At 49.9% G+C, this 17,914-nt stretch overlaps 1 protein-coding gene across 1 annotated transcript in view; it reads right to left on the reverse strand.

Moving 5' to 3' along the window:
• The window catches only part of LOC144671719 (neuroligin-4, X-linked-like), a 122,799-nt gene extending 121,989 nt beyond the window's left edge, over positions 1–810 (reverse strand). The window contains exon 1 of the mRNA XM_078533731.1: positions 807–810. Within this exon, the coding sequence (XP_078389857.1) occupies positions 807–810 (4 nt within the window). The remainder of the gene's footprint in view (positions 1–806) is intronic.
• Between the last annotated feature and the right edge of the window lie 17,104 nt (positions 811–17,914).

Raw genomic sequence — 17,914 nt, forward strand, 5'->3', positions numbered from 1 at the left:
AGGTACAGTATTTTGGTAGCAAGAATATGGATGACGCTTAACTCTTTGGAAAATTATTAGGGTGCCATTTAAACTCATGGGCCTGAATCTCCCCTTTGGCTCGCTGACGTGTAAAATGGACACGCGGTGATGTAGGGCGAGCGTCCCAACGTCACTACGCGTCATTCTGATCTTCACCGGAGTCGGCCGCGCGCCCGCCGAACTGTCAAAGGCCCGTTCAGGCCATCAATCAACGAATTAAAGTGCTTGTCAGAGCTGCCCGTCCATGGTTAGGGTTGTCGGGCGGGCGAAGAGCCCAGGCGGCCTTCGTATTGTTCATGGAACCTCATCCACGGGCGGTGAAGAAGGTTTTATTAATTCAACAGAAACTTTTAATGAAAATTCACAAACATGTCCCAGATCGTACAGATAAACAAATCACTAAAGTTGCAACGTAGCTTAATAAAGTCATAAAAAAGAACCAAACAAAGTTCATTTCTGAAGAGAATTGAAAAAGCTGACATGGGGCTAGATTTTCACAGGCACGTAGAGACTCCATGGAACTTCCAAAATGGCAGCCGGGATTCCCGGCCCCATTCCCGGCACCGCTAATTTTCACCCAGGGTGCCGGGGGGTGCTTCGGGTCTCGAGCCCGCGCCCTGCAATCCCGGCCTGGCCGGCTCTATTGTGGGCCTAGGCGTCCCTTCACCCCGGCGCAATTTTCGTGGCAGTCGGACCAGCTTTTCAAGGGCGGCCCCTCAGAGGGTGTCGTGAACCACAGTCTGGATGAGGGAGCCTTTTGGAGAGGTAAGTTCAAAAGGTCTTACCCATGCCCCACGCATGCCAAGCCATGCCTCTCTGCCCACCACCCCCATGCTGCTCAGTCAAGCGTGCAGAATGAGGCTTGGGTGAGAGCCCAGCCATCCATTAGAATGTTGAAACAGCTGCACCCAGGGGAAAACCCTGTTCGATTGACAGCTTTTCCTCTTAGGTCCATGTTCTCAATTGATCAATGTTTATTTACACAAGATAAAGAGGTGTCAAGTGCTTGCAGTTCCTGCCGCTGATACTTTAAAGTTCTGGTTGACTGACACTTTTATAGGGCTGTAGCAAAAGCAGTTTTTTTTTAAAGAAGGTTATACATCAACGAATGTCTGTTTATTAAAGCCTTTTCACAAATGACATTGTCATGAGAAGATTCATTGGTTCTATACAGTGTTTACCAGGTGGATGGGCATTAAAAGTGCCATAGGCTGGCATGGGTGGTATGAAGGGGACTGGAGTTGGCGTAGAGAGGCCATGGGGAGAGTGTGGGGGGTGAGGGGGTGTGAGGGATGAAGCTGAGACGGCCTGTTTTATTTATTTTATGATAACTGGGGTGAAGTCCCAGAGCACCGAGGCGCAACGTTCAAAAACAGCCCACCTCGGCAGCAAGGGGTGACTTGCCTCTGAGCTCTTCCCAGGAGTGCTAGGCCCTGACTCCAGCACGCCACCCACCCCTCCGAGATAAGAATCCCACCTTCGCGGGCACTGTCTCTGTCTCCCCAGGCGGGCGGGCTGAGCTGGGAAACTTCCCGATTCCTGCTCCCCATCCCGAGGATGGAAATCCAGCTCAGTACGTCAAACCTGTATCGGGTGCACCTTTGGCGAAACCCACACTTAGAGTTTACCGCGCACCATCCTAATCTCCGATACTGGCAGTTGAGCAAGTTCAAAAAAACCAAATCGTAATAACGGTGTCGGAACTGAGAGGTTATAACTCTCGGGAAAGGCTGAACAGGCTGTGAGAGCCTCTTTTCTCTCGATGCGAGAGGTCCAAGAGGTGACCTGATCGAGGTCTTTAAAATTCTGAAGGGGTTTCGATGGGGTCGACGTAGAGAAGATGTTTCCACTTGTTGTGGGGGGGAGACCAGAACTCGGGGCCATCAGTATAAGAGAGTCACTAATAAACCCAATGGGGAATTCAGGAGAAACTCCTTTACCCAGAGAGCGGGGAGAATGTGGAACTCACTCCCACAGGGGGTGGTCGAGGTGAATAGTATCGATACATTTAAGGGGGAAGCTGGATAAACACATGAGGGAGAAAGGAATAGAAGGATAGGCTGATAGGGGGACATAGATTCAAGATAAGTGGCAGAAGGTGTAGGGGGGACATGAGGAAGAACTTTTTAACGCAGAGGGTATTGAGTGTCTGGAAGTCGCTGGCCAAGTTGGTGGTAGAGGCAGAAACTCTAAACTCTTTTAAAAAAGTACCTGGATCTGCAGCTAAAGTGCTGTAAGCTGCAGGGCTATGGGCCGGGGTGCAGGAAGGTGGGATTAGAAAGGGCACCTGAAAGGGGTGTCCTCGGGCTGGCATGGACAAGATGGGCCGAATGGCCTCCTTCTGTGCTGTAACTGTTCTATGGTTCTATGGGGAGATGAAGGGGAGGGTGGGAGGAGGCTCATGTGGGGAAGAAATACCAGCACGGACCAACTGGATTGAACATGTTGGGGACTCCAGTGCTGTAAATACAATGTAGGAAAGGCCATTGCCACCTTGTCAATGACATCTCGGGATTGGGAATAAGTGTTGGCCTGGTCACTGATGCCCACACCCTGTGAATGAATAATAAAAGAATGACAATTTCTGTTGGAGATCTCCAGCACGATGATGATGTTAAAGAGTCTCTCATTTTGATTCCAGATTTAAAGATAGAAACACTTTCCCAAGGGCACAGCCCAAAAATAATCAGGAAAACAACCACCAGAGGGGGAGACGGGAGAATTGTTATTCCTCAGGGAGTTGTTGTGATCTGGAAGGCGCTGCCTGAAAGGGCGGTGGAAGCAGATGCAATAGGAACTTTCGAAAGGGGAATAGGATCATTTTTTTTTCATTCACGGGATGTGGGCTTCGCTGGCTGGGCCCAGCATTTATTGCCCATCCCTAATTGCCCCCTTGAGAAGGTGGTGGTGAGCTGCCTTCTTGAACCGCTGCAGTCCATGTGGTGTAGGTACACCCATAGTGCTGTTAGGGAGGGAGTTCCAGGATTTTGACCCAGCGACAGTGAAGGAACGGCCGATATATTTCCAAGTCAGGATGGTGAGTGTCTTGGAGGGGAACTTCCAGTTGGTGGTGTTCCCATCTATCTGCTGCCCTTGTCCTTCTAAATGGTAGTGGTCGTGGGTTTGGAAGGTGCTGTCTAAGGAGCCTTGGTGAGTTCCTGCAGTGCATCTTGTAGATGGTACACACACTGCTGCTACTGTGCGTCGGTGGTGGAGGGAGTGAATGTTTGTGGATGGGGTGCCAATCAAGTGGGGCTGCTTTGTCCTGGATGGGGGCAAGTTGTGGGAGCTGCACTCATCCAGGCAAGTGGAGAGTATTCCATCACACTCCTGACTTGTGCCTTGTCAATGGTGGACAGGCTTTGGGGAGTCAGGAGGTGAGTTACTCATCGCAGGATTCCCAGCCCCTGACCTGCTCTTGTAGCAACAGTATTTATATGACTAGTCCAGTCCAGTTTCTAGTCAATGATAACCCCCAGGGTGTTGATAGTGGGGGATTCAGCGATGGTAATGCCATTGAACATCAAGGGGTGATGGTTGGATTCTCTCTGGTTGGAGATGGTCATTGCCTGGCACTTGTGTGGCGCGAATGTTACTTGTCGCTTGTCAGCCCAAGCCTGGATATTGTCCAGGTCTTGCTGCATTTGGACATGGGCTGCTTCAGTATCTGAGGAGTCGCGAAAGGTGCTGAACATCGTGCAATCATCGCAGCTTCCCTCTTTAATGTGTCGATACTATTCGCCTCGACCACTCCCTGTGGGAGCGAGTTCCACACCTGCATTCTCCCGAGGAAGGATTCGTTTTGGAATTTATTTTTAACTGGGTGTTTGCTCTCTGCCCGGGTTTATTTTTTAATTCTTTCACGGGATGTGGGCGTCGCTGGCAGTGCCCATCCCTAACTGCCCTTGAACTGAGTGTCTGGCTTGGCCATGTCAGGCCTGGAAGTCACATGTAGGCCAGACCGGGTAAGGGCGGCAGATTTCCCAAAGGGCATCGGTGAACCAGCCGGGTTTTTTACAACAATCGATGGCGGTTTTATGGTCACCGTAACTGAGACTAGCTTTCAATTCCAGGTTTTATTAATTCAATTTCAATATCACCTGTCGCCGGGGCGGGATTTGAAACCCGTGTCCCCAGAGCATTAGCCCGGGCCTCGGGGTTACTCGTCCACTGACATTACCACTACGCCACCGTCAACTAGGCCAGCGCCATCCCAAATTTCCACTCCCCGCTCCCAGGCTGAGTTGACCAATCGAAGGAGCGGCTGTGGGGAGGTGTTGGGGGGGGGGTGGGGAGACAGTCAAAAACCGGGAAATCGGAGTATTGGCCCGAACTGCTTTCTCCCCCTCCTGGGGTGATCGCAAACAGCCGGCGTGCTCCTGGCTGACGGAGGGTAAAGCCAGCGAGGGGTCCTCTCCCTTGCTGCCCGCTGCCCCGGTCGCTGTCCAGTGCCCCCATGGAAGTCGTGTGCGCAGAGGATCGGGGCTCACTCCCGATGCTCCCACACCACCCCTCCACAGGGAGGAGTGGTGGTCTACCTGAGCCTCCCTCATGCAGCAAGGCCCTCTCGACAGGCGGGTCCTGGAAGGTGACAGCTTCCCTCAGATCGGGAGGAGGCCATTCAGCACCCTGGAGCCTGTACCACCATTCAATGAGGTCACGGCCCACGGCCCGGTCTGTCTCTTAGCTCTATCCACCCGCCTTGGTTCTGTAACCCTTAATCCCCTCCCCCAGAAACAATCTATCCATTCGCCATTTTGACATTTTCAATCGATCACCAGCCTCAACAGCTTTTCGGTGTTAGGGAGTTGGGGGTGGGCGGTGGGAGAGGGTTCCGGACTTCCCCTCCCCTAAATGTGTGAGGAATTGCTTCCTGACATCACCCCTGAACGGCCTTGGCTCGAACTTTAAGGTTCTGCCCCCTCATTCGGGGACCCTCAACACCAACCCCACCGCCCACCCCACCCCCAACTAGTCTCTCTCTGGCTTTCAAATCCTCTAATCATCTGAAACGTCTTAATATTTCTCTTAATTTTATAAACTCGAGGGAATATGAGCCTAGCCTGTGCAACCCATCCTCGTCTTTTAACCCTTGGAGCCCCAGTATCACTCCGGTGAATCCGTGCTGCATTAATTGGATAGACGACAAATCCATTAGGGTTTGAGGATCTTCACCACACTCTCGGTGAACGACTCTGAATGAGCAGCGAGGGGAGATTTGCAATACGGCGAGGGAGGGTGGGGGCAGTGGGTTGGAGGAGGGGAGGGGAGGTTTGCGCTGGGGCAGGGAAACTAAATGAAGATTCAATCGAGTTCATAAAATAATTACACCGATCGAGAGAACGGGGGAGCGTTTATTTTGTTTGTCTTCATCCGTGGCCCAGTGAGAGCGCGTGCTTCTTGGAGTCAGTCGGCCAGCGAGTCTGGGATCTTGCTATGCGCATTGACCTCTGTGCGCATTCCTCCGTCGTTAACAGTGACCAGGCTCCGAAAAGCATTTTGTGGGCCGCAAAGCGCTTTGGGAGACCCGGAGTCGTTAAGTTACAGAGTTATTACCGCACAGAGAGGGGAGAGCATTCAGCCGGCCGGACCTGTGGCATAGCGACATGTTCTGTCACTTTATCCACACACGGCACACTCCTTCACTTTTGTGATTGTTTCTGTTATTTGGGGGGTCAGTCCTGTGGGAGCACCAGTTTCAAATTGCCCCTAAGGGAGTAAAGGAAGACATCCTTCATGGGGTCAGGAGAAGACAGTGGCCCAGTGAAATTAGTTGGGGATTGATACAGGGCTATGGGGAGAGAGCGGGGCAGTGGGATTAGTTTGGGATTGATACTGGGCTATGGGGGAGAGCGGGGCAGTGGGATTAGTTTGGGATTGATACAGAGCTATGGGGAGAGAGCGGGGCAGTGGGATTAGTTTGGGATTGATACAGGGCTATGGGGAAAGAGCGGGGCAGTGGGATTAGTTTGGGATTGATACTGGGCTATGGGGAGAGAGTGGGGCAATGGGATTAGTTTGGGATTGATACAGGGCTATGGGGAGAGAGAGCGGGGCAGTGGGATTAGTTTGGGATTGATACAGGGCTATGGGTAGAGAGCGGGGCAGTGGGATTAATTTGGGGATTGATACAGGGCTATGGGGAGAGAGCGGGGCAGTGGGATTAGTTTGGGATTCATACAGGGCTATGGAGACAGAGCGGGGCAGTGAGATTAGTTTGGGGATTGATACAGGGCTATGGGGAGAGAGAGTGGGGCAATGGGATTAGTTTGGGATTGATACAGGGCTATGGGGAGAGAGAGCGGGGCAGTGGGATTAGTTTGGGATTGATACAGGGCTATGGGTAGAGAGCGGGGCAGTGGGATTAGTTTGGGATTGATACAAGGCTATGGGGAGAGAGAGTGGGGCAATGGGATTAGTTTGGGATTGATACAGGGCTATGGGTAGAGAGCGGGGCAGTGGGATTAATTTGGGGATTGATACAGGGCTATGGGGAGAGAGCGGGGCAGTGGGATTAGTTTGGGATTCATACAGGGCTATGGAGACAGAGCGGGGCAGTGAGATTAGTTTGGGGATTGATACAGGGCTATGGGGAGAGAGAGTGGGGCAATGGGATTAGTTTGGGATTGATACAGGGCTATGGGGAGAGAGAGCGGGGCAGTGGGATTAGTTTGGGATTGATACAGGGCTATGGGTAGAGAGCGGGGCAGTGGGATTAGTTTGGGATTGATACAAGGCTATGGGGAGAGAGCGGGGCATTGGGATTAGTTTGGGATTGATACAGGGCTATGGATAGAGAGCAGGGCAGTGGGATTAGTTTGGGATTGATACAGGGCTATGGGGAGAGCGCGGGGCAGTGGGATTAGTTTGGGATTGATACTGGGCTATGGGGAGAGAGCGGGGCAGTGAGATTAGTTTGGGATTGATACAGGGCTATGGGGAGAGAGCTGGGCAGTGGGATTAGTTTGGGATTGATACAGGGCTATGGGGAGAGAGCAGGGCAGTGGGATTAGTTTGGGATTGATACAGGGCTATGGGGAGAGAGCAGGGCAATGGGATTAGTTTGGGTTGATACAGGGCTATGGGGAGAGAGCAGGGCAATGGGATTAGTTTGGGTTGATACAGGGCTATGGGGAGAGAGTGGGGCAGTGGGATTAGTTTGGGGATTGATACAGGGGTATGGGGAGAGAGAGCGGGGCAGTGGGATTAGTTTGGGATTGATACAGGGCTATGGGGAGAGAGAGCGGGGCAGTGGTATTAGTTTGGGATTGATACAGGGCTATGGGGAGAGAGTGGGGCAATGGGATTAGTTTGGGATTGATACAGGGCTATGGGGAGAGAGAGCGGGGCAGTGGGATTAGTTTGGGATTGATACAGGGCTATGGGTAGAGAGCGGGGCAGTGGGATTAATTTGGGGATTGATACAGGGCTATGGGGAGAGAGCGGGGCAGTGGGATTAGTTTGGGATTCATACAGGGCTATGGAGACAGAGCGGGGCAGTGAGATTAGTTTGGGGATTGATACAGGGCTATGGGGAGAGAGAGTGGGGCAATGGGATTAGTTTGGGATTGATACAGGGCTATGGGGAGAGAGAGCGGGGCAGTGGGATTAGTTTGGGATTGATACAGGGCTATGGGTAGAGAGCAGGGCAGTGGGATTAGTTTGGGATTGATATAGGGCTATGCGGAGTTATAATGGGATTTATGTACAGGCCTCCGAACAGTAGGCAGGATGTGGGGCACAAGGTACACCAGGAGATAGAAAAGGCATGTAAGAAAGGCAAGGTTACAGTGACCATGGGGGATTTCAACATGCAGGTAGACTGGGAAAATCAGGTTGGTAGTGGATCCCAAGAAAAGGAATTTGTGGAATGTCTACGAGATGGCTTTTTGGAGCAGCTTGTGTTGGAGCCCACTAGGGAACAAGCAATTCTAGATTTAGTGATGTGTAATGAGGCAGATTTGATAAGGGAGCATAAGTTGAAGGAACCCTTAGGAGGAAGTGATCATAATATGATAGAATTTACCCTGCAATTTGAGAGGAAAAAGCTGGAATCAGGTGTAACGGTATTACAGTTGAATAAAGGCAACTACAGAGGCATGAGGGAGGAGCTGGCCAGAATTGACTGGGAGATGAGCCTAGCAGGAAAGACAGTGGAACAGCAATGGCAGGAGTTTCTGGGAGTAATTTGGGAGACACAGCAAAAATTCATCCCTAGGAAGAAGAAGCATACTAAAGGGAGGACGAGGCAACCATGGCTGACAAGGGAAGTCAGGGACAGCATAAAAGCTAAAGAGAAAGCATACAATGCGGCGAAGAGCAGTGGGAAACCAGGGGATTGGGAAGCCTACAAAGACCAACAGAGGACAACTAAAAAAGAAATAAGGAGGGAGAAGATTAAATATGAGGGTAAACTAGCCAGTAATATAAAAGAAGATTGCAAGAGTTTTTTTAGATATATAAAGGGTAAGAGAGAGGCAAAAGTGGACATTGGGCCGCTGGAAAATGACGCTGGAGAAGTAGTAGTGGGGAATGAAGAAATGGCGGAGGAACTGAATAGGTACTTTGCGTCAGTCTTCACAGTGGAAGTCACAAGAAACATCCCCAAAATTCAAGAGAGTCGGGGGGCAGAGGTGAGTATGGTGGCCATTACCAAGGAGAACGTGCTAGGAAAACTGAAAGGTCTGAAGGTGGATAAATCACCTGGACCAGATGGATTACACCCCAGAGTTCTGAAGGAGATAGCTGAAGAGATAGTGGAGGCGTTAGTGGTGATCTTTCAGGAATCACTGGAGTCAGGGAGGGTCCCAGAGGACTGGAAAATCGCTAATGTAACCCCCCTGTTTAAGAAGGGAGTGAGGCAAAAGATGGGAAATTACAGGCCGATTAGCCTGACCTCGGTCGTTGGTAAGATTTTAGAGTCCATTATTAGGATGAGGTTTCAGAATACTTGGAAGTGCATGGTAAAATCGGGCAAAGTCAGCATGGTTTCATCAAGGGGAGGTCATGCCTGACAAATCTGTTAGAATTCTTTGAGGAGGTAACAAGTAGGTTAGACAAAGGAGAGCCAATGGATGTTATCTACTTGGACTTCCAGAAGGCCTTTGACAATGTGCCGCACAGGAGGCTGCTCAGTAAGATAAGAGCCCATGGTGTTAGAGGCAAGGTACTAGCATGGATAGAAGATTGGCTGTCTGGCAGGAGGCAGAGAGTGGGGATAAGGGGGTCCTTCTCAGGATGGCGGCCGGTGACTAGTGAAGTTCTGCAGGGGTCAGTGTTGGGACCACAACTTTTCACTTTATACATTAATGATCTAGATGAAGGAACTGAGGGCATCCTGGCTAATTTTGCAGATCATACAAAGATAGGTGGAGGGACAGGTAGTATTGAGGAGGCAGGGAGGCTGCAGAAGGATTTGGACAGGTTAGGAGAATGGGCAAAGAAGTGGCAGATGGAATACAACGTGGCGAAGTGTGAGGTCATGCACTTTGGTAGGAAGAATAGAGGCATGGACTATTTTCTAAATGGGGAGAGAATTCAGAAATCTGGAGTGCAAAGGGACTTGGGAGTCCTAGTCCAGGATTCTCTTAAGGTTAACTTGCAGATTGAGTCGGTAGTTAGGAAGACAAATGCAATGTTGGCATTTATTTCGAGAGGACTAGAATATAAAAGCAGGGATGTGCTGCTGAGGCTTTATAAGGCTCTGGTCAGACCACATTTAGAATATTCTGAGAAATTTTGGGCCCCGTATCTCAGGAAGGATGTGCTGGCCCTGGAGAGGGTCCAGAGGAGGTTCACAAGAATGATCCCAGGAATGAAAGGCTTAACATATGAGGAACATTTGAGGACTCTGGGTCTATACTCGATGGAGTTTAGAAGGATGAGGGGGGATCTAATTGAAATTTACAGAATACTGAAAGGCCTGGAGAAAGTGGATGTGGGGATGATGTTTCCATTAGTTGGAGAGACTAGGACCCGAGGGCACAGCCTCAGAGTAAAGGGAAGACCTTTTAGAACAGGGATGAGGAGAAACTTCTTTAGCCAGAGAGTGGTGAATCTATGGAATTCATTGCCACGGAAGGCTGTGGAGGCCAGATCATTGAGTGTATTTAAAACTGAGATAGATAGGTTCTTGATTGGTAAGGGGATCAAAGGTTACGGGGAGAAGGCGGGAGAATGGGGTTGAGAAACTTATCAGCCATGATTGAATGGCGGAGCAGACTCGATGGGCCGAATGGCCTAATTTCTGCTCCTATGTCTTATGGTCTTATGGGAGAGAACGGGGCAATGGAATTAGTTTGGGATTGATATAGGGCTATGGGGAGAGAGAGCGGGGCAGTGGGATTAGTTTGGGATTGTTACAGGGCTATGGGGTGAGAGCGGGGCATTGGGATTAGTTTGCGATTGTTACAGGGCTATGGGGAGAGAGCAAGGCAGTGGGATTAGTTTGGGGATTGTTACAGGGCTATGGGGAGAGAGCGGGGCAGTGGGATTAGTTTGGGATTGATACAGGGCTATGGGGAGAGAACGGGGCAGTGGGATTAGTTTGGAATTGATACAGGGCTATGGGGAGAGAGCGGGGCAGTGGGATTAGTTTGGGATTGATACAGGGCTATGGGGAGAGAGCAGGGCAGTGGGATTAGTTTGGTGATTGATACAGGGCTATGGATAGAGAGTGGGGCAGTGGGATTAGTTTGGTGATTGATACAGGGCTATGGGGAGAAAGCGGGGCAGTGGGATTAGTTTGGTGATTGATACAGGGCTATGGGGAGAGAGTGGGGCAGTGGGATTAGTTTGGTGATTGATACAGGGCTATGGGGAGAGAGTGGGGCAGTGGGATTAGTTTGGTGATTGATACAGGGCTATGGGGAGAGAGTGGGGGCAGTGGGATTAGTTTGGGGATTGATACAGGGCTATGGGGAGAGAGTGGGGCAGTGGGATTAGTTTGGGATTGATACAGGGCTATGGGGAGAGAGCAGGGCAGTGGGATTAGTTTGGGATTGATACAGGGCTATGGGGAGAAAGAGTGGGACAGTGGGATTAGTTTGGGATTGATACAGGACGATGGGGAGAGAGCGAGGCAGTGGGATTAGTTTGGGATTGATACAGGGCTATGGGGAGAGAGAGGGGCAGTGGGATTAGTTTGGGATTGATACAGGGCTATGGGGAGAGAGAGTGGGACAGTGGGATTAGTTTGGGATTGATACAGGACGATGGGGAGAGAGCGAGGCAGTGGGATTAGTTTGGGATTGATACAGGGCTATGGGGAGAGAGTGGGGCAGTGGGATTAGTTTGGGTTTGATACAGGGCTATGGGGAGAGAGTGGGGCAGTGGGATTAGTTTGGGTTTGATACAGGGCTATGGGGAGTGAGCGGGGCAGTGGGATTAGTTTGGGATTGATACTGGGCTATGGGGAGAGAGCAGGGCAGTGGGATTAGTTTGGGGATTGATACAGGGCTATGGGGAGAGAGTGGGGCAGTGGGATTAGTTTGGGATTGATACAGGGCTATAGGGAGAGAGAGTGGGACAGTGGGATTAGTTTGGGATTGATACTGGGCTATGGGGAGAGAGTAAACTGCTATCTCTTGATGCGATGGTGTCAATCTCTGATCTTTGACTCTCAATAAATCCCTTGAGCTGAAGTGAATCCTGAACTCCCTCACTGGAAACGAGAAATCAACATCTTTTCCAAGGTGTCGGTTTTGGGAGCTCTGAGTGACAGGCTGGGCTGAGAAAATGCTGAGCTCAGCGATTGCAGGTAATTGGAGTAATATTTCAAGCTGAGATCTGTCCTGTGGGTCTGTGTGTCGCATTTATCTCAGGAAGTGCACCCAATGGAGCACACTGTTTCACTGTGGCCCCGTGACTAACACCCACGCCTCTGAGTCGCAAAGTTGCAGGTTCGAGTCCCGCTCCAGAGACTTGAGCACGTAATCCATGCCGACACTTCCTAAACGCCCGGACCGGGCGGGTGTTGCATTGTCAGTGGTGCCGTCCTTTGGATCAGGCGTCTTTGGATCAAGGCCCCGTCTGCCCTCTCAGGTCTCACAGCCTCTACCGGAAGCAGGGCAGGGGTAATTCTCCCCGCTTTCTATGGGCCAATATTATACCCTCGTCCAACATCACTCGAAAGGTGATCTGAGGTGCCATCTATGGGATCTTACTGTGCTAAATTGGCTGCCATGTTTCCTGCTGTGACTGCATTTCATCAGCTGCGGGACTTGCTGAAAAGGCTGCTACGAAAATGCAGGGTTGTTTTTTTGTTGTTTTTCAGGTGTACGTTTAGAGTAGCTGGAATCTGTTAGAGCCCAGCGGGCATCTTGACCGAGCCAACATCCTGGTGACCAGCAGTGGCCAGAAATTCAATCCTGGGGTCATAAGTCAAGCCAATAACATCTCCCCCTCCCCCGACTGCAATCCTCTGAGAAGAACATGAAGTCGTGACGAAGAAGAGCTATACCGGACTCGAAACGTCAACTCTGTTTCTCTCTCCACAGATGCTGCCTGACCGGCTGAGCTTTTTCCGGCATTTTCTGTTTCTCTATCAGAAACAGGAGGAGGGCCATTCAGCCCTTCAAGACTCTTCCTCCATTCAATATGATCAGGGCTGATGTTCTACCTCAACTCCTCCTTGACTCGCTGTCCTCGTACTCCCTGATTCCCGGAGCGTCGACAAACTCGTCAATCTCAGTCTTGAACAAAACAGTAACTTCAGCCCAAACTACAACACTGCCCACACCTCAAAAGCGTCTTAACTGTCTTCAAAGCACTTCTGAGACTGTGAAAGGCTTCATATAAAATGCAAGCTCCTTCTCTCTTTCCAGGCAGCTGGGAAAAGCCCCGTTTGGTTGCCTGTGGATCCAACAAGCAGAAAGAACCAGCCAAGCCAGGAGAAGGCTTTGGACAAAGTTCCTCATGAAAGACTTCTAGTTTCAACTGAAAGCCATGGGAATTGAGGGCCAGGTATGGAAGGTCGACATTGAGCTAGCCAACGGGCAGGACCCGGTACCAGCGAGATGGGTGTTTTATTCAAGTCTGGAGGTGAGGTCCATTCAGCAAAATCCATCGCAAACAATTTTCTAATCTGCATAAACCATCTTCATGCCGAAATCAACTGGACGTGGATTCAACAGTAAGGGGAGTGGGATTAAACACGTTTGCTGGACTATGAAGGATCAACGAGGAAGGTGGAGTGATGTGTGATCAACTGGATAGCTGCCTCAAGGAGCTAGTCCAGGCACAATGGGCTGAATAGCCAACTTCGGTGCTATATGAACTCCAGGGCTACCAAATACGGCACATGAGGAGTTGATACATTTGAAATTGGGAAAAATCTTAGGCATTGGAAGACTCACCAAACTGAGTATTAAAGGAAAGGAATAGAATTTGTGTGTTGGCTCTTCTTGCATTAGGTGGCCATGTTTATTTTTATTCTTTTGTGTGATATGGGTCAGGCCAGCACTTGTTTCCTATCCTTAACTGCCCTTGAACTGAGTGTCTCGCTCGGCCATTTCAGAGGGTAATTAAGAGTCAACCGCGTGGCTGTGGGTCTGGAGTCACATGTAGGCCAGACTGGGTATGGAGGGCAGAGTTCCCTCCCTAAAGGGACATTAGTGAACCAGGTGGGGGTTTTTACAACAGTCGATGATGGTTGCCTTGGTCACCGTTACTGAGAGTCTTGCTTTCAATGTGTGAACCGAATGTAATTTCCGCCAGACTGGAACTGGGATTTGAACCCGTGCCCCCCAGAGCATTAGCCCGGGCCTCTGGATTACACGCCCAGTGATGTCACCAGGACATCGCCATCTCCCCGGATCTAACGTCGCTGTCCCCGGTCCTGAAAAAAAACGCTTACTCGGTGAACGGGAAGGATGACAGCAAAGGAAAAGATCCAACTCTTGAAGTGTGGTCCCTGTGGTTAACGGGGAAGACGTGGCAGCCATTTTGCGCACAGCAAGATCCCACAAACAGCGGCGCGATCATGGCCGGGCGGCCACGCGTTTATTTTTAATGATGTCGATTGAGGGGCAAATATTGGTCCCAGGGCATCGGGGGCAACTTTGTCCCGCCCCCCCCAACCCCAACCCCACCCCCCCAACCCTGAACCAGGGACCTTTGATGCCTGTCCAAGGACACAGACTTGGTTTAAAAAGGCAGCTCCTCCGGCAGTGCGGTACTCCCTCAGTGCTGGCGCTGGCAGCGGTCAGCCTGGATATTGCGGTCAAAGCCTCTGGTGTGGTGGGACTTGAGTCCGTAACGTGACATCCTACCCTCCTACCCGCCTTGCTCCCTAGTGTCTGGGGTGATGGTGGTGTAGTGATAAAGGACTAGCAATCCCAGGCTAATGCTCTGGAGGCCAGAGTTCAAATCCACCCCAACAGCGGGTGGAATTTAAATTCAATATAATAAAATCTGGAACGTAAAGCTCATTTCAGCAACGGTCAGCATGAAAAAAATCATCAGGTGTCGTAAAGACTCATTAGGTTCACGAACATCCTTCAGGGATGGGGATTTTTTTGGTTGGGTCAGCAGCCCAGAATCAGAAAAATTAACTGGGAAGGGGGGGTGGTGGGGAGGTGGGACAGAGGGAGAAAGCCAATTTCAACGAGGTAAGAACAAATCCATAGAACCACAGAAAAGTTACAGCGCGGAAGGAGGCCATTCGGCCCATCTTGTCCATGCCAGCCCGAGGACCACTCAGGTGCCCTTTCTAATCCCGCCTTCCTGCACCCGGCCCATAGCCCTGCAGGAATCCGGGCCGGATAAATTGGAGTCAAAGGTTGGCAGGGAAAACGATAGCTGAGCAGTGGGCTACCTTCAGAGGAGAGATGTTTCGGGCATGGTCATGCTATATTACCTCGAAAGGGAAAGACCAGTTGCAAAGGTTTGTACACAAACTGTCTGTCCCACAGCAAACTCTCGATCTTTACTGTGAACACCATGATTCACTTTCTGACTCCCCTGGTTTCTCTCCACCTTCCCCTCTAAATTAGGGAATATTAAACTCAACCTTGTACAAAGCCAGTGCTTCATTAACAATTCTAAAGGTGTTAAACCAGCGGCCGCATGAGGAGTTGTGCGATAGCTGAACAGGAATCTTGAAGTTGGTGTTTCTAATGTTCCCCCTGTTAGTTCCTTCACGCCTGTTTTAAAGGTTTGAACTGCTCTTCCTGCTAACCCATTGGGCGAGGGGTGATACGGTGCTGTTCTGATGTGTTTAATCCCATTTAGGCTCTCGTATCTTTGGACTTCAGTGCTCAAGTGGGTGATCTCACTTCAAACAGGTCCATCCATTTGGAATGTGCGTTGATAATCACCAGAAACACGCTACCTAGAAATGGGCCTACATAGTCTACATGTGTTCTAACCCAGAGTCGACCAGGCCACTCCAACAGATGCAGTGGAGCTGAAATGGGCAACTTCTGCTGTTACTGACACAGGAGACAGTGTTTCACCATTTTTTCTGTATCACTGTCTATACCTGGGCACCAGATGTAACTTGCGAACATCTCCTTTTCCGAAATACCAGGTTGCGCCTATGAAGTTCTTCCAATAATGGCTCTCTTCCCCGCACAGGGATAATGACTCTTGCTCCCCATAACAAGATACCATCTTGACAACTCAGTTTGGATCTATGTACAAGGAATGGTTTTAATTCTTCAGAGACCCGTGTATATGACCGCCTTTGTAATACTTGTTCACGGACTCTTGCTAAAATCAGATCCCGATTTGTCCAATTCTTTATCTGTCTCGTGCTGGTGAGGATTCCAAGAAACTCAACACAAGTACTACCCCTTGAGGTACTGGTATGTGTGTAATACTATCGGGCAAAGGGAGATGACTGAGGGTATCTGCATTTGCTATATACCCACCTGGATGGTGGATAAAAGTGTACTCGTGTTCCGACAAAATTCAATCCCACCTTTGAATTCGAGCAGAGGCTATCGGTGGGATTGCCTTATCTTCACTGAACAATCTGAACAGCGGTTTGTGATCTGACGCCATGGTGAAGGGTCAACCGTGTAAATATTGATGCAACTTCTTTACCCCAAACACATTAGGTAAGCCCCCTTTTCAGTTTGTGAGTAACCTCTCTCGGCTGTAGAGGGGAGTCCTGGATACCTAACCTATCGGTCTTTCAGCTTTGGTTTCTGTTTTCTCTTTGCCACAGGGTTTTGTCTCATCCTTCACTTTGATTTCACAGTAGGACACATTTCTGTCTGATGTAATCTTACCTCGGTTCAGTTCGGGGGGGTGCTGAGCTGCCCATTTGCATCTTGGAAATGGCTTTTCCTTTTAATGCCTCTTCTGTCTCCATCAACTGATTCTTCAGCTCTTTCTGTCTCTTGTTTGTATCTTTCCGTTTCCTCTTGGAACATTGAACATTGTTGGGTTTTTCCTTCCAACTGTTTCTTCAGTTGGTTCAGAGAGTGGTACTGCATTCATTTAGCCTCTTTTCACGATCTTCCCGTGGAGCCAACTCTGACCTGAGGGACCTGTGCTTCCTGTGAAACTTCTTCGGATCTTTCATCTCATTCCAAAAGACACCATCATGTTCCCTCGTCAACCCAGGATTTCTTCCTGTCCTGACCTGAAAATTTCAGACCCGTTTAGTTCGATTTCCTTCAACCTATCACAGCCCAGAAGGCTAGGTCCTTCTCCTGTTACAACTACTGACAGCTGGGCTGTCTGTATGATACAGGCACAGGGGTGATGCCTTTCGCCTGTATCGCTTCTCCTGAATACGTTTTCAACTGAGCAGCGGTTTTCTCCAAACTCAATGGCTGGGTACCTTCTGTGAGGTATTTAAAGCTGTGTTCTCCCACCACTGTGGTCGATGCTCCTGTGTCAACCTCCATGATTAGAGGTTTTCCATTTACTTGGAGTGTAACAGTGATTGGTTCAAGTTTTCCTGGATTGTGTAGGGAATAAACGTCAGCCTCAGTAACTCCTGGCTCATCCATATTGTGCACTTCATTTAATGTGACCTGCTGTCTGGATGGCTGCCTTGATCGAGTTCCGTCCTGTTTAACAATGTGCCCTGTTTTGTGGCAGGAGTGCCATTCTGCCTCTTTAAATCTAGATTTCGGGGATATGATTTCCCCCACGACAGTAAACACTTTCACTTCTGGGTTACTGGTGAGCTGCTTCCAGCGTTTCTCTTTGTTTATCTCGTGGTGGGGACCGTGTCCCGCTTGGCGCTGGCCCCCCTGATCTTGGTGCCACGCCCTGTGGCAGGTTCCCCCCTAGCTGCAGAATGGCGCCGTGTTGCACACTCTGCAGAACCTGCGAGTCCCTCTCAGCGCTCTCCATTGCTAACGCTATCTCCATGGGGCGCTTCAGGTCTATATTAACCTACGCAAGCAGACAGCGCCGAATGGCTGCAAACCAAACAATTGTGCAACATGTTGTTTAAAGCATCACCGAAATCCCAGCGTTCCATTAACTGATTTAACTTCACGGTGTACGTTGTGATCGACTCACCCGTGGCCCTTACTCGAGAGTTAAACTTGAATCTTTGCACCATCACTGAGGGTTTAGGCTGAAAATGTCCCTTCACAAGGTCTAATAGCTCGGTGAGGGATGTGGAATTTGGTGGGTTCGGAGCTGTTGAGTTATGGATTAGGTTTATAGGTTTTGCTCCCACAGACACTTAAGAGAATTGCCTTCTGTTTCTCCTCCACCATTATTCCATTAGCTATAAAATAGAAACCTAATTGTCCAATGTACTGACTCCAGCCCTCAACAGATGAGTCGTACGGGTCAATTCTGCCAAAAGAGACATTGCTGGTGAGTACACTTCTTTACTTCCTTCCCTTAAAATATCGGAATATTCACAGTCACGAGGTGAGGCGCTGCCTCGGTGCTATTGACCCTCCTTGCCAATTGCAAT

Source organism: Cetorhinus maximus, chromosome 34 (assembly GCF_964194155.1).
Source record: "Cetorhinus maximus chromosome 34, sCetMax3.hap1.1, whole genome shotgun sequence".
NCBI lineage: Eukaryota > Metazoa > Chordata > Chondrichthyes > Lamniformes > Cetorhinidae > Cetorhinus > Cetorhinus maximus.